At 51.9% G+C, this 25,443-nt stretch overlaps 1 protein-coding gene across 3 annotated transcripts; it reads left to right on the forward strand.

Moving 5' to 3' along the window:
* Tmem268 (transmembrane protein 268) lies at nucleotides 1-23,468 on the forward strand. Of its 3 annotated transcripts, XM_077797967.1 has the most exons (11): nucleotides 1-82; nucleotides 563-727; nucleotides 4,079-4,223; nucleotides 4,730-4,917; nucleotides 8,821-8,930; nucleotides 11,039-11,146; nucleotides 12,187-12,336; nucleotides 15,827-15,937; nucleotides 18,091-18,171; nucleotides 19,022-19,204; nucleotides 22,113-23,468. In XM_077797967.1, exons 4-11 carry the CDS (start codon nucleotides 4,809-4,811, stop codon nucleotides 22,290-22,292), a joined length of 1,032 nt encoding a protein of 343 aa, XP_077654093.1. In that variant the 5' UTR covers nucleotides 1-82; nucleotides 563-727; nucleotides 4,079-4,223; nucleotides 4,730-4,808; the 3' UTR covers nucleotides 22,293-23,468. The 3 variants fall into 3 exon arrangements, with proteins under 3 accessions (XP_077654093.1, XP_077654094.1, XP_077654095.1); XM_077797968.1 differs by lacking the exon at nucleotides 4,079-4,223; XM_077797969.1 differs by lacking the exons at nucleotides 563-727; nucleotides 4,079-4,223.
* Nucleotides 23,469-25,443: the final 1,975 nt, after the last annotated feature.

A 25,443-nucleotide genomic window follows, 5' to 3' on the forward strand; every position in this document is an offset into this window, starting at 1 on the left:
GTCGGGAGGCTGCGGCACGGAGGGGCGCGGCGCCCCTGACCTTCCGCGTCTCCGGGCGGCGGCGGCGGCGGCCGCGGCGGCGGTGAGTGTGCGCGCGCCCGTGCGCCCGCGGTCCCGGGTTGGTGCCGGGCGGCGCCGGCGTCTCGGCCTGCGCTCGCGCCCCGGGCCGGGCTGGCTCGGCTACTCGGAGATGCAGCGCGCTCCTGGGGCCCTTCCCCAGGTCGGCCCGGAGCCCGCGGACTGGGGCGGGGGTGTTTTTTGGGGTGAAAAAGACCCCCGCCCACCGCCAGGCAGCTGACCTGGACTAGAGGCAAGGGCAGAGACCAGGGCAAGGCACCGCTGCCCCGGCCACGGCCACCACGTTCGGTGGGACCTCCTGGGCCTGGAGGAGCCGGGGTTTCAGTTCTAGGTCCGTCCCCGACTGGCGCCTTGATCCCGAATGGCTCACTTTCTTTTTCGAGTCTTAATTACCGCATCTGTAAAATGGGGGGCTTTGTCTCATTTACTCCAGGCTTGTCCACCCCAAAACTTCTGGGGCGGGCCCTCCTGTGATCTCTTGTAGGATTTCCAGTTCCACAAACAAACCTGACCCGAGGGAGGAAAACGGGGTCGTTTCTCTTTCCCTGTGAGGAATCTCAGGCCAGCACATCGCTCTTAGGGAGGCCGGGCTGTGTCAACAGAGCTGGGGACCTCTGGGCATCCAGCTGGTGCGCAGGGGCGGCCGTAGGTGAGTGGAAGGTCTGGTTAGCCACAGAATCCCCAGAGGGAGCCCAGAGGCCAGGACTCTGGAACTAGTGGCAGGAGTCCCAAAGCTCTGTTCCCTCCCTCAGTGCGCCTCCATCCTGGTGTCTGACTCTCCCACTGTCACCTGGGACTGAAGCCGGGCTGAGTGGGAGGGGGCCCTCGTACAGGGCTCTGGGTGACAGTTTAGTTTCTGCCCCTGGGGTCTTGCCAGCTCCCCTCCTGTCCTTTGCTGCCTCCGGATCTGGATGCCCAAGGTGCTGGGGGTGGGGGGCCGGAGCAGCCCTGCCCTCCTCTGATGGGCAGGTCCTGCTCACTAGCTTCTTTCCCCCTCACCTTTGCCAAGCCAAGGAGCCCCCTTCTCTCCCAGAAAGCCTGGAGAACACTTCCCACCTCAAAGCTCCCTCCTTTCCCTACTTGTCTGGTAATTTTCTTTCTTAGTTTGTCCTTCCCTCAGATAGTGATCCTCAGCAGGGAGGACTGGACAGGGACTTTAGATTTTTATCTCTGGTTTCATGCTCAGGGCCTGGCCCTAGAAGGTTCTTAGGGCTATATTCCTTCAGCAACTGCTGAAGTGCTATTCAGAGTGCTATTCAGAGTGATTTATGCCTGTGAAAGCTAAACCTCGCAACAGTCTAAAGTCACCACCATTATCTCCGCTGACACATGAGGATACCAAGGCAGAGAGAAGTCCAGTAACTTGCTCAAGGTCAGACAGGTGGGAAGTAGTAGGACTGGGCAGGTTACTTTTAGCCATCAGAGAACAGCTTCAGGTGAATGAATGAAGCCTGCTGATTGGGACTCCGAAGGTGGCTGATAGACCAACTAGGGTGCTGTGATTTCCCCGCCAACACTCGCCTCCCCCAACCCTGGAAAGACAGTACCTCATTGTGGGATTTTGCAACTAATGGAACCTCCTGTGCAGTCTGAAAGGAGACCTCAGATCTGAGCAACTCCAGCTCGTGTGTGGTTCCTCCGTGATACTAGGTTGCCAGGCTTGTCTGAGACTCCAGAACAGTTCCTCTGACTTACAGGCTCCCAGCTGCTGTGTCCCTGGGTTTTGTCTGGAGCCTGGGTGATGGGACATTCTCTGCCTCGTGGGCCTAGTCGGTGATCAAGTTAAGCAGAGAAGGGCTTCATTGGTTGTGGGTTCATCTATTTTTGTTGCTTTCATGCCTCTTGGGGTACAAAGTAAGAGGAAGGAAGTGAGGCAGGATGAGTTTGGCTGGTAAATGCTTGTCAGATTTGTGAGTGTTGCTGTAGCCCAGGACTCAGGTTAGGTAATGAGGGGAGACCCTGCCCTCCCAGCAGAGAGCTTTCCATCTGAGTGGAATTTGTTTCTAGATCAGGCCTGGGAAATGCGGTCTCTCCTGACCCACTCATTTTTTTAAAAATATATTTTTAAGTTGTATATGGACACGATACCTTTATTTACTTTTACGTGGTGCTGAGGATGGAGCCTGCTGCCTCACGCACTAGGCAAGTGCTCTACCACTGAGCCCAAACCCCAGCCCTGACCCACTCATTTTAAAGGCAGTTTCAGGAAGAGACAGTCAGACCAGGGTCCAAAGGTGCAAAGGCCTGGAAACTGTGGCCTTGGACTCCAGAGCTGGATAGTGGGAGCTCTTCTCTGATTTCTTGGCTGTTAGACACCCAACTTTGTACAGATCACTTCACACATGTGACCTCAGTTTTGTGCCTGTGAAGCAGGAGAAACGTGTTGAGGAAAGGGGCCTCATGGTGGGTGGACCACTGGAGGTCATTTGGCATGTGCTGTTACATCCCATAGCAGCTTAGTGAGGTAGGCCCCGCACCCCCATTTTAGCAGTGCTTAGGCTGGGTGCGAATGTCACAGCGTGTGAATGACTGAGCAGGGATTTGAGTTTAGGCCTTCTGGCTCCAAGGTCTTCAGTCTTTTCCTCACATTTTGTTGCTTTGTGGCATTTGAGTGTGGCACAGGCAGGTTGAATTGTTAGTGAAAAGTGCATCTTTTATATATTCTTGGTTGGGAGAAGGGGCTCCCAAATGACTTTCTGCAGCTTAATGTCAGGGCTAGCTTCAAGTGCATGTAACCTCCACAGTCACTCCAGGCGCCCTACTTAGGAAAGTCCCCAAATTTGGCTTGACGTTCTGCTGTCAACATTTTGCAACCCTTCACCATTTCTGAACCAGGGGCCCTGAGTTTTCATTTTGTACTGGGCCTCACAAATTGCGTAGCTGTTTCTATTAAAAAGTACTGAGAGAAGCAGAAGGTCGTGAGCACAGGAGGATCAGGGTCCAGCTTGGAATCAAGCAGATGTGTATCGACTGGGAACTTTGTGTTTTCCCCAATATCGCCAACCATGGTAGCAAAAAGGAGATTCTAGTTGTTGGGCACCCTGGTGCACACCTATAATCCCAGCAACTCGGGAGGCAGGAGGATCACAGTTTGAGGCTAGATTTGGCAACTTGGCAAGACCCTGTCTCAAAATAAAATTCAACAAAGGGCTGGGGATGTGGCTTACCAGTAGAGCTCCCCTGAATTCCATCCCCAGTATCACTCCTATACAAAGACAACTTTAGTGGACTTTTTCATCAAGACATTTAGCAGGGCTGCTGTGCCATCCCATGGGATTCTGGCGTAGTTTTCCTTGGCAAGGGGCGATTCTCAGGTTCCCAGCTGGACACATAACAGAGGTGAACAGTGCAGGTTGCAGTCATAGCAGACGGCACGCAGATTCAGGTTTTTACCAAGGAAACATCCACCAGTGGGTCCCTGTGTTTTGCCTATGAAGGTGGCCAAGGGTGATACTCGCTATCCTCTCAGTGACCTGGCCCTGGAAGCCTTAGAAACCTTTCCAAGATGGGTTGTAGCCAGGAAGGCACATTGATCACTACACTATCTTTTTTTTTCCTATTTCTAGATGACTATTTTATTGACAACATTTGCATGTTTGCTTTGGCTGCCTGGAAGCTCAAAACTAAATTCTTGACTTAGGAACAGCAACTGTGTTAAATCTGAAAATAGCAATAGAAAAGGTTTTTTTTTTGGGGGGGGTGGTGGTACTGGGAATTGAACTCAGGGGCACTGGACCACTGAGCTACAACCCCAGCCTTATTTGTTTTTTTATTAGAGACAGAGTCTCACTGAGTTACTTTTGCCAACTGAGGCTGCTTTGAACTTGCAATCCTCCTGTCTCAGCCTTCTGAGCTGCTGGGATCACAGGTGTGCACCACTGTGCCGGCTTTTTGTTTTTTTTTTGGTAGAGCTGATATCCATGGGATAGGTTCTTTGTTCCGATGCTGCTGTGTGTCTTTCATGCGAATCACCGATTGAGTCTTTGCAGCTACCCTGCAGGGAAGGTTCTGTGATTGGAAGAGCTGAAGCTCTGAGGTTGAACTTGCCCAAGGTGGAGTGTGAGCCCGCCATTTACCCAGTGAGCCTGGCTCTGGAGTCCATGTTCTTGAACGCAAACCTCCACCGCCTCTGACAGAGAACCTAGGTATTATTACCTACTAAATTTGAATTTCCCATCACCTCATTTTCCCCTGTGTTTTCCCCCTGGCAGAGCTGGCCAAGGAACCCAGGGCCTCATGCGTGCTGGGCGAGCACTTTACCACTGACCACGCCCCCGCCCCTGCCCTGTGTGTCTTGGCCATGTCTGTGGGAAGCGAAGGGGGGGGGGATCCTTGGTGTAAACAAGGCTCCTGTGACAGATGTGCCTGCCTCGTGCCTGGTTACCTGGGCTTGCTCAGTGAGGGAAACTGAGTGGGCCTGGTCAGCTCTGGAGTAAGAGCTGGAGAAGGCCCCTGACCAGAAGGGAAGTTCTCAGCCAAGGCCTGGCCTGGGGGGCATGTTTTAGTTCCTCATCTTCCAGGCATCATCAGGAAGACTAGAGTCAGCAAAAAGACTCTCGTGGGCCTTGGTGACTTTGGCCTCCCAGAGCTCCAGGAAGCGCCGGCCGCCCGGGCCCAGGCCTGAGGTTCCTTCTTGTGCTCTTTCCTGAAGGTGAGTGAAGCCTAGTCGGCTGCTCCAGGATGAGCCGCAGCTCCAGGAAGGGGAAGTAGAAACCCAGCTGGCTCTGGCCATGGCCTGTGAACCGCAGATGGACCCCGGCGGGGCGGCCGGCCCGTTGCCCACCTCCTCCCCTGGCTGGAGCGCCCTGCAGCGGGGAAGCCCTCCTGGGTGGGGGCAAGGTAAGGACCCTTCATTCTCTCCTCCTCCCTGAGGCTCCTTGGAACTGGACTCACCTAGCATTCTAGGTTAGGGGCAGGGATGGGGCACAGAACATTCTTTAGATAAGGGTGGGTGACCTTGGAGTACATTTCCAGGCTGCCTTCTAAGAAGGTTTTATTTTATTTTATTTTTTGGTATGAGAATTGAACCTAGGGGTCCTTTACAACTGCGCTACATCCCCAGTCCTTTTTTTTTTTTTTGGTGCTAGGGATGGAACCCAGGGCCTTGTGCATGCAAGGCAAGCACTCTGCCAGCTGAGCTATATCCCCAGCCCCACCCCCAGTCCTTTTTAATTTTTAATTTTAATTTTGAGATAGGGCCTCACAAAGTTTCTGAGGCTGGCCTTGAATTTGTGATCCTCCAGTCTCAGCCTCCTGAATTGAAGGGATTATAGGTGTGCCCCACCACGTCTGGCTACCTTCTGCCATTTCTGTCCAGATCATTCCATCACCATCTCCTGTCATCATCCTCTGCTTTTCAACTGATCTTCTCCTTCCTGTCCCTCTGGTCTCTCCCTGGCAGCCAGAGAGATCTTTTTCAAATGCATATGCAGCTGGGTCACTTTCTACTTCAGGGTTTCCCATTTGGCTTGGCATGAAAACCTGTCATTTGCCAGCTTGCAAGGTCTGTCTTAATGACTGTTGCTGCCCTTGTTCTTTGTTCTTTGCCATGCTGTTCTGCCTCAGGGCCTTTGTACGTCCTGTTTCTTCTGCCTCTTTACTTTGTCCCTGCCTACTTTCTATTGCTTAGTTTCCATTCACCCTTCAGAGCTCAATGCAAATATCCGTCCTATGAGGAATCTTCTAGGTGACTTTGCCCCAGTCAATACCCTCTGATGTGTTCTTCTGATGTATTTTCCTCCCTATTGTACTTACTACAGTCTGTAGATAATTATCTGAGTAATGAACATTGCACATCTAGCCTCCCATCTGGTATGTAAGCTCCAGGAGGGCAGGGCCTCTGTGTGTCTGTGGTCCCAGCCCACGGCTTGGCCCATTGTGGATCTTCAATAAACACTTTGGTTGAATAAAAGGTGGAGCGAGTGGCTGGGACAGGCAAAGGGGAGCAGCGCTCCATTTTGTGGGAGGGCCACAGGAGTGTGGCTGGTTCCTTAGCGGGTCTGAAACCTGGCTGCTTAAAACAAGGTTTCTTCTATTACCCCAGTCCTTAGGGAAGCAGTTCCTAGGCATGCACCTACGGCCACGGAATGGAGTGGAATGGGGTAGCTTTCCTTCAGGACATTTAAGACGCTGCTCCGCTGAGCCTGGGCAAGCCAGTTCTTGTTCCTCTGAGGGAAGAGGGCTCTTCCCTGTGCGCATGCACACACGTGAATACACATGCATCCTTTCCCTTTTGGTAGCTTTTCTTAGCCTAAGGGTAAAAACAAGTATTTCTAAGTGGAGGACTTGGTGTGCTTGTCTTAAGGAACAGATGAGCAATACTGTTGCCAGGAATCCGGGAACTCTTGATTTGGAAGGCAAACAGACACCATGAAACTTCTTTGCATTGCTCCTGCACACACTTGCTGTGCAGAGGGCCAGGCCCGGGAGGGCTCAGGGTCCTGCGTGGAGTCCACAGGGCCATGTGTGCGGGGGGAGGGGTGGGTCAGTCGCAGGCCCCGCCTGCCGTGCTGGGTCTCCTGCACTCCTCCCCTTCTTGCCTCTTTCCACTCCTGTCTTCCCTGTTAAAACAGAGCAAGTTCCTCTTTTCAGAGGTTTGGTTTCCTTTTCTATGTTAATGGCACCCATCCTTTGGGGTGCTTAGAGGAGTCGGTGAAATCCTGAGAAGCCTCCACCCAGTAGCTGGTACACAGTAGGGGCTCAATATCCAGACCTGTTGTTATTATCTGCCTTTATTTTGTTTCTGTCTACTCTTCCTAATTTGCATATGCTCTGATTTAATCTTATGATTCTATTTATTTATTTATTTATTTATGCAGTGCTGGGGCTTGAACCCAGGGATGCTCTACCACCAAACTACATCCCCAGCCCTTTTCACTTTTAATTTTGGGTCAGGATTTTGCTAAGTTGCCTAGGCTGGCCTCAAACCTGCAATCCTCCAGTCTCAGCTTCCTGAGTTGCTGGGATTATAGGCGCGTGCCACCCCATGTGGCTCTGAATGTGTGCCTTTAACATATGAGTGAGTAGCAGACGTGCTTGGAGTGCTGTGCTCTGCGTGCCCCCTCCAAAACCACGTTGAAATGAGTTGCACCATAACAGTATGAGGAGGGGGCACCTTTAAGAGGCGACTAGGTCAGGGTAGGCTCTGCCCTCGTGAGCGGTGTTGAGAAAAACAATTGAGAGGAGGAGGGTTTATCCAGGGTCACAGTGATGGAGATGTCAGCCTGTGGCCACAGGATCCTCGGCTTTGGGCCTGGGGAAGCAGAACATCAGGATGGGGAGGGCACGGTGGGTTAGATCTGCAGAGAGAGGGAGGGGGAGGCTGGGGCTGGGGCTGGGAGGAGAAGTGGTCTCCAAGGGCACCTCCGGACCCTGCTCCCTTCATTGAGGGCCTGCCCTGTACAGGTCCCTCACCTCCGGTAGATTACTTGGCTCTGAGTCTGTCAGTGGGTCAGTTCACTGATGAGACCAGAGCCGTGTGATCCGGTCGCTTCTGAAGAGCCTTGTTCCTGCACGGTGCTTCACTGGAGGCCAGGCCTTCCACAGGACCATGTCCTCCTGACCTAACCGAGCATGTCACCGTCAGGCAGTGAGTTATTGAGAGTGGGTTTCTTGGGTTCCCAATAAACAGGATGAATGCAGGCCAGTTTTCCTGTCTGTCCCTTGCTCACTTGCCCTGCTTCAGGTGCTCTTCAGATGCCTTGACCTGGGACTTCCTGGCCTCCAGAACTGTGCGTGAGCCTCTGTTATGTAGAATCTTCCCAGTTTGTGGTATTCTGTTAGAGCAGCAGAAAATAGACTGAGACAGGAGAGGTCACCATGAAGCCAGTGTGTTCATTCTCTACTGCTCCCGTTACAAAGTGGCCACTAACATGGAGGCTCCAAAACCACAAATGTATTATTTTGCAGTTCTGAGGTCAGAATCCTGACCCTGGGCTCGCTGAGCTCGAAGTGGTACCGGCAGGACTCCTCTCCTTCCTGGAGGCTCTTGGGAGAATGTTTCCCTTCCCAGCTCCTAGAGGCTGTCTGCATTCTTTAACTCTTGGCCCTCTTCCTCCGTCCCCAAGCCAATGACTGTCCTTCTTCCCTTGTCACATCTGCCCCTGCTTCTGCCTGCCTATCCCACTTTTGAGGGTCTTTGTGATCATGATGGGCCACTTGAGTGTCCCGTATGTGCTCTCTTTGTAAGATCTGTGACCTTAATGCCATCTGCAATCTTAATTTTTGCCATGAAGGCAGCATATTCACAGGTTTAGGGAGTTAGGGAGGGGACGTCCTCTGGCCCTTGTTCTCCATGTCATAGATGGTTGTCACTAACTGAGAGGCAGCTAGGAATTCAGGAGACATTCACTGAGCTTCCTTTGCAGTGCCGGAATCAGCGTCTGCTACGTAATCCCCTCGATGTCATCGTTCCCCTCAATGTTGGTTGTTCGGTCGCTATTTAAGTGGCCCTGGTGATGGGACTCACCCACCCTTTCTTTGAGAGGACAGCTTTCCGTTTGGGGAGGTCAGGTCTTCCTTGCCTGGTCTCACGTAGTATCCCAGTGGCTTCCTTGCTCTGGCCTCGGTTCTGTCTCCCTGGGGCTTCCCAATCAAGTCCAGTCCTTAGGGATTTGAGGACAGCCGTGTCCTTCCTTGTCGTGAGAAGGTTCTCACGGCCAGTGGGGTGATGCCTTCATTTCTGGCCTCCTCCGAGGTGACTCTGGTGCAGCCAGATGAGGCTTCTTTCTGCTCTTTTCTCAGAGCTCCACAACGGCCAGGTCCTCACCGTCCTCCGGGTCGACAATACCTGTGCACCCATGGCCTTCGACCTGGGAACCGCAGAGGAGCAACTGCAGACCTGGGGCATTCAGGCAAGTGCTATGTTCACCAAGCCCCCACTGCTTTCCCTTCCATCCGTCTGTCTACCTATCATCCACCCATCTGTCCTCTCACCCAGTTATTCTCCAATATTAATGAATGTCCCCCTGCCTGCTGTGGTGGGTGACGTCAGGAAGGTGTGTGGGAACCGGCCTGTCTTCTCGATGGACTCACTTCCTGAAGGTGTGTTTGGGGGTGTCCCTTCTGTGCCAGGTGCCTAGCTGGCTCAGCAGTGTAGAGGCAAGCAGGACCCCAAGCTCACACTGCTCCCAGAGCCCACTGGGGAAATGGACAGGGTTGGAGGGGTCAGGACTGTAGGGGTCAGGACTGTGGGACACAACGACGCAGCAAAGCATTGAAGATGTGCCCAGGGAGATTGGTGAGCCTGCCCGCGTGGGGGGTTGGGAGAGCCTCCGAGGAGCAGACCTTGATGTGGGGCCTCGAGGACAAGTGGGAGTACACCAGGTGGGCAGGAGGAGAGGGGCTGTTCTTGCTGGCAAAGGAAAGTTTGTATGAACTCACCTCCCAATGCAGGGAACGCAGACCCAGGCTTCCCAGACCCCCTCTTCTGCACTCAGACCCGGCTCTGCTGCCCGCTGCCTCTGTGAATTTGGATAGGTAGCTTAACCTCTCTGAGTCTGTTTCATCTGCAGATTAAGACAATATCAAATCCCAGCGGCTTGGGAGGCCGAGGCAGGAAGATGGCAAATTCAAAGCCAGCCTTAGCAACGTAATGAGGCCCTAAACAACTTAGCGAGATCCTGTCTCAAAATTAAAAAAAAAAAAAAAGATTATCAGTTATCAGTTATCAATACCTATTATATTGGTGTTTAGTTAGGAGTAAGTGAAGTCATGTCTGAGGAACATTTGCACTGTCTCTGGCACATAGATAAATCGAAGCTCTTGCCGTGGGTGGGAAGTGCCAGGGGCCAGTTTTCCCTTCCCAAACCCCAGCAGGATGAGGGTTTCCTGCGAAGGCCAGGTCGATCAGGCACGGATGGGGAGCACGCACTGCTCATTTACCCGGAAGATTTCAGAATTTATTTCTTTGAAGCTGAATTGCATTTTTGTTCAGAACATATTGGGTCACCATCAGATGAAGACTTGACGAATCGAGCTAATATCATGTGGGCACCAGTTGGCTTCGTCATTCTGCATTTCCTTTCCACCTTTGTACAGATTTTTTTTTTTTAAATTGGGAATTGAACTCAGAGGCACTGTACCACTGAGCACGTACCTAGCCCTTTTCATTTTTTATTTTGAGACACAGTGTTATTAAGTTGCTTAGGGCCCCACTAAGTTGCTGAGGCTGGCCTGGAACTTTAGATCCTCCTGCCTCAGCCTCCCGAGCAGCTGGAATCACAGGTGTGCACCACTGCACCTAGCAGAAGAGCATCTTTCTCAAATAGTCATCTTCGGGTTGAGTTTTCTTACTGGTGTACAGTTTATATATTGTTGTACCATGTTCCTAAATGTAATTTTTAATTGGTAAATTCTTTTTCCTTGGTCTACTTTCATAGGGCGTTCTGCAGACACTTTTGTTTAGGCAGGGAGAGCATGTGGGACTTTGGGCTGTGCTAGTGGATGCTGATATTGCAGTATTGACAGTAGCACCTGCATATCTGGTGGTCACCATGCGCCTGGCACTGTGCCAAGCACAGTTTGTGTCTGATCTAATTTAATAAGAACCCAACCCTACAAGGTGGGTTCCCTGCATTTTGTAGAGGGGGAAACTGAGGCTCAGAGAAAGGGTAACTTGCTCCAGTTCACATAGTACAAGAGTGGCAGGGCGTTGGGCCAGGGCCTCCTGATTCCAGGGCCTGTGCCTTGACTGTCAGCCCATGCTGTGCCTGCCCCAAGGTACTGAGTCTCAGGCTGTGGGGACAGACCCTTAAGATTCTCCTGGCTCTCAAGCTGTTCACCTTCTCAGGATGGCTGTTTCTCCCTGAGCCTGCACCTGTGATTTCCACCCAGGACTCATTCTGCCCCCTGGGGCGGCCTAACCCCCCTTCCCCACACACACACCATGGGAACAGGCTGGTGGGATGGGGTGGAGTAGCCCTGTGGTTGACTAATCTCCTTCCCTTGGGTGGCCGAACAGGTCCCTGCTGACCAGTACAGGAGCTTGGCGGAGAGTGCCCTCTTGGAGCCCCAAGTGAGAAGATACATCATCTACAATTCGAGGCCCATGCGGCTGGCCTTTGCCGTGGTAAGGAGCGAGATGGGCACACACTGGCCCGGCCCTGGCCCTCTCCCACTGCCAAATGCAGTGTTGTATCCTGCAGCAGATAAGGGACTTGGCAGCTGGTGACCCATTTAATTGCCTGGGGAAGAGCGGTACCACATGAGCCTGGATTTGGCACTTGAAGAGATCTGTGGGAGAGAGTTGTAACCAAGTCCCTGCATATAGGGTGGGAGCTGGGGTTTCCTATGGGCAGAACCTGGACTGGGAATCTGCAGACCACCGGGCTCTGAACTCAGTGTCTGACCTTGGCTAAGTCTTTTCTCCTCTTTGGGACTTGGTTTCCTCTTCTGCTCACAGAGAGGTCCATTCCAGCTCTAGTCATATACACATGTATGTATATATGTATGCGCACATGTGTGTATGTGTACATGTGAACACTACATCTGCATACGCATACATCTACACTCACAAACACATACATACGTTTGAACACAAGCCGTCTGGCCTTTGCATCTGTGGTCTTAACCACCACGACTTGCTTCTTTGGTGAATCCTTGGTCAGATAGCATGGCTGACTCTCACCTCCCTCTTCTGGGGAGAAGGGGAAGGAGTGAGAATCAGCATTTATTAATTCTCTAGTAAGTACTGGGCTGCGACCTGTGTTACCCTGTTAACTCTTGCAGCAACCCCCCAAAGTAGCCGTTATTATCATCACTTTACGGATGAGCAAACTGAGATTCAGAGATGAAAGGCTGAATGGCCAGTTAAGGATCACTGTGGGTTTCAGACTCAACCTTACCTTTCTTCAAAGACCTCTTCTTTTTCTGTTTTATTTAAAATCAGGATAAAGAGGGCTTGGGAGCAGCTGAAAGCCCTGTGGTCCGCTTTTGCTTATAAACAGGGAATACACGTCCGTTCCCATAGATCCGGAGTTGGTCTCTTCCAGCCCGTGAGCTGTTTGAACCCAGGAGGGTGTCGGGAGCCTATGCCCGTGTCCCTGGGAGTGGAGCTGCTTCGTTTGAGGACGGGGGTTCCTGACTGTGCTCTCCCCTGGCTTCCCGCAGGTGTTTTACGTGGTGATCTGGGCCAACATCTATTCAACCAGCCAGATGTTTGCCCTGGGCAGCCACTGGGCGGGCGTGCTGCTCGTGACCCTGGCCGCAGTCAGCCTGACCCTGACTCTCCTGCTGGTCTTCGAGAGGCAGCAGAGGAAGGTGAGATGTCCAGAGGCCCCTGCCATGCTCCCTCCAGAGGCTGGGTGGGCCTGAGAGTCCCAAGCCAGCCTTTCCTCTTGCCTGCTTTTAAAGAATCCCTCCTGCCATGAAAATTCACTCTGGCCCACATGCACCAGGGTTGAAAGAAATCAAATCACAATCAGGACCAAGTCCTCTTTTTCTTTCTTTTATTTAATCAACTTAAAAAGAGAAAAGGTTTATTTCGGCTCATCGTTTGGGAAGTCCCAGTCCGTGATTGGCTGGCCCTGCTGCTTTGGGGCCTGTGGTGAGGCCGCATGTCCCAGGAGCAGCACATGGGGAGGGGAGCCAAGCTGCTTGCCTCATGCCAGAGAGCTAGAGAGCTTTGTTTTTCTCATCTAATCCCTGTGGGTTTTTTTTTTTTTTTTTTTTTTTTCCTGGAAGCAAGCTGTTTTAAAGAACTTGGCAAGAGGGTGCTGAGTCAGTTGAGCTGACTGAGCTGCTCACTCACCTTTCCCTGGGTGCGCATGAGAGCCCTGTGAGAAAGCTCAAGAGGGTTACGAGCCCACCTCCCTGCAGCACTGGGTGCCTGAGTTTGAGGGTGGTCAGACTTTAGGTAACTTCTCCTGGATTCCACTATAAGTGGCAGAGCCAGGGTTCAAATCCTGAACCCTCTGAAGGTTTTGATCACCTTTGAAGAGGAGGTCAACCCCTCCCATTGTAAGGTACGGCTCATGAATTGTAGTTTCTTTGAATGTGTGTCTCTTGTTATGGGTTGAGTGCTCTTGGTGTACAGTAAGTCCTCCGTTCAGTGCTTTACAGTCCTCTGGGTGGACTCTGTTTAAGGTGGGGAAGCCGAAGTTCAGGAAGGCTCTGTGGGCAACCCACAGCCGTGTTGCTAGTAAGTGGCCGAGTTGGAGTTCAAGGCCGGGAGGCTCAGATTCTGAGCCATGTTCTTAGTGCGAACTCTACAGTGTGGGAACTGGAGCCACTGTAACAAAATGCTGTAAACTTAAAACAATGTTATGAATTAACTTACGCTTCTGTGATCATCAGCCCAGGCCTCAAAGGGCCAGAATCGGGTGTGGCAGGCTGTGTTCCCTCCAGGGAACAATCTGTCCACTGGTCTTTCCCAGCTCCTCTAGGGCTGCTGCATTCCTAGTCCCTTCCTCCTCTTTCAAAGCCACACCTCCTCTGGCTCTGATTCTCCTGCCTCTCATTTCCTTTGAAGGACCCTTGTGATTATATCACACCCCCTGGCTAATCCAAGATAATCTCAGCACTTGAAGGTCAGCTGAGTAGCAGCACGAAGTCCATCCTGCACTCCAGTCCCCTTTGCCACCTAACAATAGTCACAAATTGGCCCAACAGCAGGGTGCTGACCAAGAACATGACTTGGAATCTGAGCATCCTGGCCTGGGATTCCAGCTCCGCCACTGATCAGCAGCATGACCTTGGGCTGGTCCCAGAGCCTTTCTGAGACTCAGCTTCCCTACCTGTAAACTGTAGTAGCCTCCACCCAGAAGATGGACAGGATTGGGGAATAGGACTCAGGTGTCTCTGAGGGACCATCGTTCTGCCCAGCACACTGATGCTGTCTCTTGGTGACAGGGAAGCTCCTGTCCTTGCATCCTGCAGCCCTGGGCACAGTGCTGGGTCCCCCAGGTTCTCAGCAGGCACGAGGCTCCTACTCAGAAGGGGAGGGCAGGATGTGGGGAAATGTCATTAGGACATGTCTCCTGTGTTCACTGAGACAAATAGGAATTTTATGGCTGAATCATTCTGAAAGGATCTTTGTTGGGCTTTATCACCAGGCTGACAAGATAATACTGCCCTCGGGCTGTGCTGAAACTTCCCCCCAATAGCCCTTGTGCTTGGCTGGTAAGAAATGAATGGAGCAAGCTGCTCCTGAAGCAGGAAGCTTCTTTGGGGAGAGGAAAAAGCAAAGTGATGTGCTTGAGCAGAGGCAGGAGAATGGCTGGCACTCAGCCGCCAGGAGGCTGCAGATGCAAGCCATGTGGTCAGGGACGCCTGTGTGGGCGCCCCGCCTCGCCTCTCCCCTCCTTTCATTCAGCTGGCAGCTGTGATGCCCCTGTGAGTTCTAGGTAATGTGCTAGGCACAGGTCACAGACATGAGCAAGGCCCAGCCTCTCACAGGCAGCACAAAGGCCCAGGGGCACCAAGGGAGTGTTCCTGGGCCATCTGCTCACTCTGGAAACTCCTAACAGTGAGCCCTGTGTCCTGAGCACCTGCTGTGTGCCCTGTGCTTAGGGCCTGAAGTATGTGCCCAGGACACCGCTGCCATTTGTTAGCCCTCAGCTTGGAGCAGGTTACCATTTAACCTGCAGAGCTTCAGTTTCCTCACCTCTAATGTGCGGCAAAATAACTGTGGGATTTTTGTGCAAATGAAATAATTTAATTCATGAAAAGTGCTTACGGTACTACTTGCTATACTGTAAATGCTACTCAGGTATTACATGTCATTACTGTTGATTTTGTCTGCCGGTGGGGAACCTGGAGCCCAGCGAGCTGAAGTGACGAGTCTGTGGCCACACAGCTCTCCTTAGGTCCTCCTCTGGGTCTCAGTTCAAGGGCTTCTAACCTCTGGGGCTTCTTGGTCCTCAGGACCATACAGATCCCCACTCCCGGGCTCCTGGCCAGTGTTGCTATTGGTGCCCCACCCACGTCCCTTGCACCCACAGGAGCCTCAGGATTCATACCCACTGCCTGATTTTCCTCACTTGGCCTTGCTGCCCTTCCTTGAGAGCAGGAGGTTCGGGAGGGCAGGCGAGACTGTGCCCAGCACCCATGCTCATTGCTAAGCAGGTTCCTGAGAATGTGTCTGTGGCCAGGGCCACGTGGGAAATACCACGTGCTAAACTGGGTTTCATCATCTGAAGCTGTCGCTAGCTGACCGCAGCCCATTACCCTCAGAGTTCCACCTGGACCAGCTCCTTTCCTCCCTCTTGTTACCCGGTATAGGAAGGGCTGGCCTGAGGGGGACAAGGCCCAGGCCCCAGCCGGGTCTTCAGAGGCAGGCCTTTTACAGACTCATGCTTTCCGAGAGCAGGTGGGCAGGCCATCCGCGCCCACCCCCGCAGTGCTGTTGCCCATGCGCCCCAGCCTGGGTTAAGAGCTTCATCCACCCATCCCAGTGAAACCTCGCTGCGTTCCTGGGAGGCAGGGACAGTGGAAATGTGATGTTTTGAATCCAGTTTCACTGTCAATGACATTGTTTACTCCTTATTCTGTAACTGAAGACAGCAGGGCCCAGGGAAGGGACATCACTCCCAGGGCCAGACCCCTGGAGGTAGAAGAGGCGGGCTTTGCCCTGGGCTGCCTGATACTCTTGAATTTACTGACCCAACAATGGCCCTACTTACAGGGGAGGAGGTGCAAGTCCTGAGGGTGAAGGCTGCTGTGTGGTGTCCAGGGTGGGACAGTGTGGCCGTGGCCCAGGAGCTCCCTGGCAGCACAGGGGTCAACCATGGGCCTGGCATCTGTCTTACAGGCTAACACTAATACAGACCTGAGGCTCACGGCTGCCAACAGAGCCCTGCTGAGACACCGGGTGCTACTGGGGGTGACGGACACCGTGGAAGGGTGCCAGAGTGTGATCCAGGTACTGTGGCTTGGAGTGGCCTCTCCCTGGTGGCCACTTTTGATCTGGGCTCCTGAGGACAGTTGGCCTTGTATCTCCCAGCATGTGCAGCAGGTCCAGAGCCTGCAGGTGAGGGGATGTCACAGGCCCCCCCTTCCTCCCTGCTCCGGACAGCTCCTTGGTGCTGAGCCCCCTGTGGGCACTGAAGGATACCAGAGGCCTGCAAGGTGTCCAGCCAGCAACAGCTCACAGGCTTGTGAGGATGGCAGGCATGTGGTCACATGGTCACAATGCCTTGCTGGCCCTGGGGCAAAGAAAGGCCCTGGCAAGGCTGAGATGCAAGGCAGACAGGGCACTTTGAAGGACCATGAGGAGCCACCAGGGAGGACAGAGCTGGGAGAGATGAGGCTGGAGGGGCAGATCAGAGGCTGGAGGGGCAGATCAGGTGCTGAAGGCCTTGTCTACCTGGCTCAGTCATTTTCTATATCCTAGAGTCAGAGGGGAGGCCTTAAGGTGACAAGTACAAAGTCTCACAGTGGGTTGGGACACAACTGGGGCTGGCGGTCATGATCCTAGCTGGACTCTGCCCAGTGGGGTTGCCACATCTCCTTGGCACCGTGTTTGCTCTCCCCCTTGCACTAAAGAGCCTGGAGGAGCCTGGGGGTGGGCACGCACAGGGCCTGGGGAGAATCCTTATGCAAAGGCCTTGTCTATCCCACAGGAGTTTATTGAGAGCCTACTATGTGCCTGACATGTTCTAGCTGCTGAAGCAGCAGCAGAGAACTACATAGATCTCTGCCTGTGGAGTTGAGCACATGAGCCCAACGTCAGGGGGTGAACCAGGTACATCACCAGAGTGTGGCCTTGTGGACAGGGAGCTTCTGCTGGTCCCTTTAGCCTCTCTGAGCTCTGGCTCTGCTTTATCAGTTGGCATGGGGAGGGGTGACCTGGTATGTCAGATGGTGGTGGGCTGGAGGCCGGGTGCATGGACACTCCTTTTCAGGCAACTGTGTCTTGTCATTTTCAAAATAGCATCGGGGGATGAGGGGACCCAGTGTCAAAATGGCCAGGGTGTGCAGGGGTGTTGTGATGTCAGGAGAGAGGGTAGAGAGGAAACAGGAGTCGCCATGAGGGGACAGTAGTTGACACAGGAGGAGGGAGGGCTGCCGCCTACTTTGGTACCTGTTTGGAAATCATTAGAATAAAAAGCTTTGACAAAACTCCTCTCCTTGGATGAGACAGTGGGAGACCAGCTGGCAGTGGGCGGTGTGCTTGGCTCTCGTGGGGCAGACACCGGGTGGAGGGCCGTGGCCAGTGCGTGGAGGTGGAGGCTAGGGGCACCCCTCGTTTTTTAGAACTTGGATTGTGATTATGGCAAGGTGTTATATAACGTGTGGCCCTGGAAGATTCGGCCTGTGAGTGTGGCCTGGCCTCCTGGGGACTGCTGAGGTCGAGGTGGAAGGTGAGGTAGAGGTGAGGTGGAGGCTTACCCTGCTCCCTCCCCCAGAGCACTCAAGGTGATGACCTTGGATCTGGGCATGAGCAAAGGAGGTGTCGTCTGTGAAGGGTTCCACTCATTGGTCCATCTGGGTTCCAGGCAGAAATATGCCCTGACTACAGAGGATGAGGGTGGTGGCCCCAGAAGAACAGTGATGGCCAGGAGGGTTTATTCATTTATTTTTTGATTTTTAATATTTTGGTACTGGGGATTGAGCCCAGGGGTATTTGCCACTGAGCCACACCCCAGCCCTTTTTGTTTTTCACTTTGTTTTAGTGTCTTGTTAAGTTGCTGAGGGCCTCACTAAGTTCCTGAGGCTGGCCTCCAACTTGAAGTCCATCTGCCTCAGCCTCCCAGGTTGCTGGGATGACAGTCGTGCACATGCCCTGCTCTAGGAAGGGTTAGCTTCTCTCTGGGATGCTCGGTGACCTGTGGGGGATGAAGCCACTGCCATTTGGTACAGGACTGGACATTTTCCAACTTTGAACGCAAAGTCATTTTTTTCCTGCCAGCTGTACAGAGGAGACGTGGTCATGGTGGAGGGCTCGGGGAGAGCGGAACAAACTGGGTGTTCCTCAGAAGGGTGGTCCTTGGTGAGGAGCAGCGGGTGTGCCCCGGGCTGGGAGTGGGAGGCTGCTGGCGGGCGAGTCACGGGGCCTGGCTCTTCTCTGCACAGCTCTGGTTTGTCTACTTCGACCTAGAGGACTGCGTGCAGTTTTTGTCTGAACACGTTCAGGAGATGAAGACTAACCAAGAGGTAAGCTCTCGTAACCATACAACACCAGCAAAATAAACCAGGAGGCCAGACTGTGTAGACCACATTGCCTTAACACTGGAAAAATATCCAAGAAAAAGTACCTTAGAAAGAAGAAGCCCTGCATGAAATTCATGAAATTGGTGGTTGCTTTTCTGCTTTCCAATTTTTTTGATGGGGTGGGTACTGGGGATTGAACCCAGGGGCACTTAGCACTGAGCTACATCCATCCCCAGTCCTTTTATTTTTTATTTTGAGACAAGGTAGTTTAGGGTCTCACTACATTGCTGAGCTGGCCTCAAACTTGCAATCCTCCTACTTCAGCCTCCCAAGTCACTGGGATTACAGGTGTGTGTGCATTACCAAGCTTGGCTGAATATGTATTTCTTTATACTCAGAGTCATATTAATGATCAACTCTGGTGGATCCAAAGGTATAATGGGTTTAGGTGACTCTCACTTCTTCAAAGTGCTTTCTACCATTTATTCAGAAAATGGGGAGATCTTACTGATTCTGCAGAGGAGGAATCAGGCTCTGAGACCGCAGCCTGTCTGTGGTCATGGTCTTGTAGCCGGTGGGGGATTGAGCCTCCGGGCTCTGAGCCCTGGGCTCCTTGCCACTTTGAGGAGCAAATGAGAGCTTGGAAGGCGAGCCCTTTATAAGGCCATTAAGGGCTGGGCTCTTATGGGGAAGGAGGGGCCCTCACCAGGTGACTCAGTTTCAGATACTTCTGAGGCCAGCATTGAGTCCATAGTTAGCTCATCCTCCGCTGGGTCTGCAGCGCAGGCAGCCTGTGCCTCCCAGCTCCCCACCCAATTTAGGAAGCACCCACACTCCTCTCTTTCCTTTGCAGTCCTTGCTGAGAAGCAGACTGAGCCAGTTATATGTTGTCCTGGAGACGGGGGTGAGCCCCACGATGGCGGAGGGCCCCGAGAGCTCGGAGGAGGCTCCTCTGCTGCCCAGCAGTCCTCGTCCTCAGGAGAGACCGCTCTTGCAGACGGAGCTCCACCAGCTCGTTCCCGAGGCTGAGCCGGAGGTAACAGGCACTGAGACTGGGGGCCATCCTCCTCCTGAGAGGAGGTGGCCGTGTAGGTGTGGATTCCGTGGGCTCCTCTGAGTTGGTAGACACCATCCAAACCTTGAAGCCCGAATCTTTGAACTTTCTTTTTGCCTACTCAACACCTTAACAAATAATTTATAGAAATTGTTTTGTACTGATTAGGATTTTTGGTTGTGTTTTTCAGTGTCTTGGATTTTTTTTTCCTGTATCGAGGATTGAGTTCAGAGGTGCTTTACCTCTGAGAGCTCCTTCCCCAGTCCTTTTATTTGATTTAAAAAAAAAATGTTTATTGTTTAGTTGTAGTTGAACACAATATCTTTATTTTTATTTATTTTTATGTGGTACTGGAGATCAAACCCAGGGCCTTGCACACGCTAGGCGAGCGCTCTACCGCTGAGCCACAACCCCAGTCCTTAATTCGATTTTTAAACAGGGTTTTGCTAAGTTTCCCAAGCTGCCCTGGAGCTTGCGATCCTCCTGCCTTAGTCTCCCAAACTGCTGGGATCCCAGGCGCACTTTGCTGTACTCAGCTTGAATATTGGATGGTAGTTTCATGTTGACAGATTAAAGCTTACTTTGTCAATACTGATCTTTAAAACATGTTTATCAATCAATTGACCAATCATCTACCCGTCTGTCCTACCACCCCTCCATCTCTCTACTTAAACTGCCGTGGGATATTTGGATTTGATATGAGTCTTTGAATTCTGTTGCAGTCTAGTTCCCACAGCTCCCCAGTTCTGTGGGTCCTGCTACCCAAGCTGCCTCTTGGGTCAAGCTAAACCAGGAGCATAGACCCACAGTCAGGGAGACAAGCAGCAAGGAGTGACCTTGGGGGACATTTGGAACTTTAGGAGATCACTTTGATTTAATTTCAGCACTAATCTTTAGGACTTCAAGGCTCAAACCAGCCCCGACTCCCCTCTTTTGCCCCCGTGGGAGTTGGAGGCCTGCCAGTAGGACTACTTCAAAGAGAAAGTGATGACTGTATGAATCTTTTCACTTGGATCCTATTGACTTTTTTTTTTTTTTAAAGAACAGAAAAGATTCATAAGGTCACATACTTTATTGTGGCATGCGTGTTTGGGCTTAGGTGCAATAGCCCATTAAACCTGGGTCTTTTAAATGATGTTTTCAAATCCATAGAAGTAAAATTTCCTGTCCTGAATATCAAGTGTGTATGTGTGCCTAGTTTTAAAGGAGCTGCTCTTGTAATTTAGCTAGGGAAAACGCAGTCACTCCCCAAGTCTCCATATAGTCTGCACTGTCCTATTTCTGTGAGCCCAGAGTCTGTAAAAGACAGATAGTTAAAGTGACCTTTTCCATTTTTACAGATCTTTGTCCTGCATAAAATGCTTTAGCACACTCTCTGTGGTGGGGGTTACTTTCCCTTTTTGATGGGCAAAGATAGGTTCTGTGGGGTTGGCTGACTCACCCAAGGTCATGGAGCAAGGGAGAATGTAGCTTAGCCAATTTTCTTGCTACAGTTCTTAGCTTCTTATGTTATTGATTCCAGACCAAATTGGTGAGAAAACCAATCCGATGAGTGATAGACTATTTGACATTTTCAAGCACAAAGAACAAGTCAAACAAAAAGCTGTTCTCTGAACCGGGTGGTTTCTGAGTTTTGTGTGTGATAATGGTAATGCTATTGATGTTGTTTATCAGGCCCTGGCTAAATGCTTTCGATCCGTTGGCTCCTACAGCCCTCCCCCACTCAGGTGGTAGGTGCGATGGTTCTCCCTGTTACTCAGGAAGACTTGGGCTCAGCAGGCGGGGCCACTGCTCAGGGTCAGTGCAGAGGGGAGGACCTGCCTTTCCCCGTGGCCTTCTTGATTGGCATGGCTACCTTCATTCCTGACTCTATAGGCACAAGTTGCCTGGATGAAACCCGCAGCGTATTTCATTACATTTGGAGTGGACAGTGGTCTTATGAAAGACCTTGAATATGCTCTAGGAATAAGCACGTTTCCCTCGAATCTCACCTGCTAGACTAGTGGGTGTGTTAACAGCATGCATTAATTCCAATTTTTAAAATTCTTTGAAATTCTTCAATTCTTCAAAGTACATTTTAATTGTTTTCATTTTGGTAAAGTGTAGATAGTATGAAGTGCACCATCTTAATCATTTTGGGTATACAGCTCAGTGGCTTTGATTATGTTCACGGTGTTAGCACCACCACCTCCAGAGCACCCTCGGCCCCCCATGCTGAAGCTCCACACCCGTAACGCTTGCCCCCTCCTCTCCCCGCAGCCCCTGGGGCCGCCCTTCTGCCTTTTCTTGCTGTGAATTGACTGCTCCAGGTGCCTTATGTAGTAGAGACAGCATTTGGACATCAGCGGACCGTGTTTGTCCTTTTGGGTTAAGTTCAATTTTTATAAGCAACCTTTTAATACATTAGGAGTGCTTGTATAAAGAGACCTACCAGGTGCTCTGTGTGAACTGGAGACTCCTGCTCCAACGGGAAATTTCCCCAGGTCCTCATTTTCTTCTTCTTAAGTGATCACCTTGACCTCACTTACTTTTACAGACTCATGGACATTCGAAATGGGAAGAGTGTGTGAGGGGGGTTGGTAATTTCCCTAGTGCTTTGAGGTTATGTGTCCATTATTATTATTATTAATCATTATTATTATTGCAGAGGATTGACCCCAGGGCCTCATGCACGCTAAGCCCGTGTTCTACCACCCAGCCCCAGTCCCTGTGCGTTTTATCGTCCACACACATTAGTTACCCCCTTGGAGATGAGGAAGCCCAGCTGCGCCAGCCCCTAGCCAGGGAGCCTTTGAGCTGGGTTCTAGGTGGGGCTAGAGTCTTTGAGAGCCTCGGGTGCCAGCCTCAGGTGTGTCCCTGTGGCCTCACTCTGCTTCTCTGCCTCTTGCAGGAAATGGCCCGACAGCTGCTGGCAGTGTTTGGTGGCTACTACATCCGACTCTTGGTGACCTCCCAGCTGCCCCAGGGAGTGGGGACACGGCACACAGACTCTCCCAGGATCCCGTGCCCCTGCCAGCTCATAGAAGCCCAGGTCCTGGGCACAGGGTGTTGTCCATTCCTGGCCAGGTGACCTAGGGACAAGATCTTCATCTGCTGTCAGGACTGAGAAGTGGAGGAGGCCTCAACAGCCCAGGGTGGCCAGGGGCAAGCCCCTGGTGAGGAGAGAAGCACGGGGGCCGCACCAGACGGGGTCAGTCACACGATGCCAGGCTTGTGCCGGTGTCCCGCACCTCACCGGCGTCCCTTGCTGACCCCTGGCGGGGCTGAAGCCGGTGGTTGTGAGCTGGTCCTGCTGTTCTCTGTGCGGCCTGGAAGTGTGGCCGTGGCTGAAGGCCACCCTCATTCCTTTCACCACCCAAAGAGCCCAGGAGATGTGAAGAGGACCCGTCGGGGAGAGTCTTGTGTCCAGAGCTTGGTCTCATGGTGCTCCTCTCCCCAGCCCCTTTGTGTCAGGTGGGGAAACCGAGGCTCAGGGTGGGCACTGCTCTTTGCCTCTGACTCTGAAGTTGTGACACTGCCTCTCTCCTCCCTGAAGAAGAGAAGCCGCTTCTCCGACTTTCCTGCATTCCTAGGTTTTTCTCCCCATGTTGTCTCCGCCACAGTGGCCCCTGGTTTGTGGTCTGCTAGCCTCAGGGCTCAGGACAGAAGCAGGAGTTAAGGGGCAGATGACCCTCCAGCAGGAACGCTGGGAAGGGATGGGTCCTTGTGGCGGCAGGACTGGTGTCGCCTGCCCGCCCTCGCGGTTCACACTGCAGACACAGCACAGCTGTGTTTTCTGACACTAATGTTGAAATGTGATCAGTCACTTGTGAAATTCTGTGAAGAGTTCCGAGACCTCCGACTGTCCTGCTACCCCAGATGTTTCAAGACCGCTCGTTGCACAGATGCAAGTCCCCAGGCCCTGGCCTAGCATGGAAGGCTCCCAGCCCCCAAGACTCAGCTTCGGCTGTCTCTCAAAACCCTTTTATAAGTTGGAATCCCTTTCTGAACAGGTGTACCCATTCCTTTCTGTCTCGTGGACTCGTATTCATGCTTTAAAACCCCGCCTTCCCGATCCCTCCTTCAGGGAGATTAGCAACAAGCCCCGTTGCTGTCTCCTTTAAATTCTTGACACAGTTGCTGCTTGGGTTGAAGTTTTATGTTGCTGATCTGGTTTTTCTGTGCACATGCCTGTTTTTTCTTGCTAGATTGTAAACTTCTCAGGGTCCCAGATGGCACCTTATACTTTTTTTGTGCATGACTTACACCCGCTAAAGAGAAAAGAAAAAAAAAGAAAACACAAAGCCCTGTGGATTGATTTCTTCGCCGATTCCATACCAGATTCCTCAAATCTCTCTCCAGATTGCTGGGGGTTGAGAACCGGGTCATGATGGACCTGCTTTCTGGTCTTGGTCTTCCTCTTCTAGGTGTTTAACTTTTGGCAAGTTGCTTTCTTTGACTGGTCCTCAGTTTACCCTTCTGTACGGTGGGTGGATTGGATGATTGTTCAGAGCCCTCCCAGGACCAAAGCTTGTTCTGTCTGTTTTGGCTTCATCTACATTCAGAGAAGTCCTGCCACCCTTCATGGCTTTGGCGTGTGGTTCTGTATCCTGGTGTCCCTCCTCCCTGTCAGGAGGCCTGGATTCTTGTCCCCAATCTGCTGCTTCCTAGCTGTGTGACTTTGGCTAAACCACTTACCCTCTCTTGAGTGTGATTCTACTCCTTCATCAAGTGGATCTGGTGAACCTGAAGTCTAATAATGCAGGTCGCTTGCCACCTGGGAGACAAACCTGTTAGTTTTTTTCCTGTGCTGGAGAAGAGGGGTCAGGTAGGTGCATAGCCCCGCCCAGGGAATGGCTGTGTTAAGTGTCTGTGTTTAGCCGTGTCCCAGGGCAGCTTTGTTCAGTGAAGCTGTTTACAAAGGTGATCACTGTCTTTCTGATCTAGTGTCACTGTGGATGTGATCAATAGAAGCCTGTAGTTATCATCCCATCATAAAATCCACGAAGTATAACAACAGAATAAAAACGGGTTTGCTAAATGACAAGACAGCAGTGTCTCAACTTCAGGGTCTGTATCAGGTGGCCTTCCACCTCTCCTCTCTTTAGGGTTCTTGGTGGTCTTGCCTGGTGGGTGGGGCATGCCCAGGTGTACATTTCTCTGTCAGAGACACCTGCCCCCTCTTGGTTTCCTCATTTATATACCCCTGTGATTTCTGTGTCACTGGCTCCTCCGGGTTGCTTTGAAGATCAACTAACCTGCTAGGAGGGTGCCCCGTCTCCGGGCTCCGTCAGGGGCCTGGTGATGCCGGGAAGGTGTGACATCGTGATGTAGTAGAGAAGCCTCTCACCGCTTGCATTCCAGGGTCACGTCTGTTCCAGTGTCCCGACACTTAGGAACAGCATCCTTCCTTTGGCGAGGTCATCTCGCTCCTCATCAGTAGGAGAGGGATGGGTCTGCCTGGCAGGTCGTCTTGAGGGTCCATGGTGAAAGATGTTAGCGCTTGCAACTTTGAGTTACCAGCTGGTGGACTCAAGAAGCTGTTGCTATTTTTAAAACTCTCACTGTCTTGTATACAGTAGGTGCCTGTTTATATTTTTGTTGCTGTCTGCATCAGACTTGATTACTCCAGCACCCTGGTGTCTTTTTATGTGAATAAAGATCCTCGTCAGATTTATGAACTAAGCCCTGGAAGATGGTGCATAGGAGGGGTTCAGAAGCAAGCTAGTGACTTGGGGCCAGACAACCTCTCTGCAGGCCCCACACCCCCATTTCCTCAGCTCTTGAGAGAGGTGTGTTAACAAGGGAAGTGGGTGAAGGTGCTACAGCGCAGACCGTGAGGCCTGGTCCCTGCTGTGTCCATAGTAAACGCTCAGCCAAAGGCGACTGACTTACTATTGATTTATTTGTTTTGTGGATGGAACCCAGGGCCTCAAGCATGTCAAGCACTTGCTCTGCCACTGAGCAACGTCCCAGCCTCCGTGGGGGCCTTTCCTCAATGGCTGCTGGATCTTTCTTGTGAATGTAGCACAAAATTTTAATTATGTTTCTCAAATCTATATCCTTTTTTTTTTCCTTTTGGTGGTACTGGGGATTGAACCCAGGGCCTCCTGGTTCCTAGGCAAATACTCTACCTCTGTGCCACACCCCAACCCCTCAACTCTGCCTCCTTACTGATTTTGGTTTGTTGTATCAATGATCCAGAGAGGGGAAATCTTCAATTATTTTTTGTGTTTCCTTTT

Source organism: Urocitellus parryii, chromosome 4 (genome assembly GCF_045843805.1).
Source record: "Urocitellus parryii isolate mUroPar1 chromosome 4, mUroPar1.hap1, whole genome shotgun sequence".
NCBI lineage: Eukaryota > Metazoa > Chordata > Mammalia > Rodentia > Sciuridae > Urocitellus > Urocitellus parryii.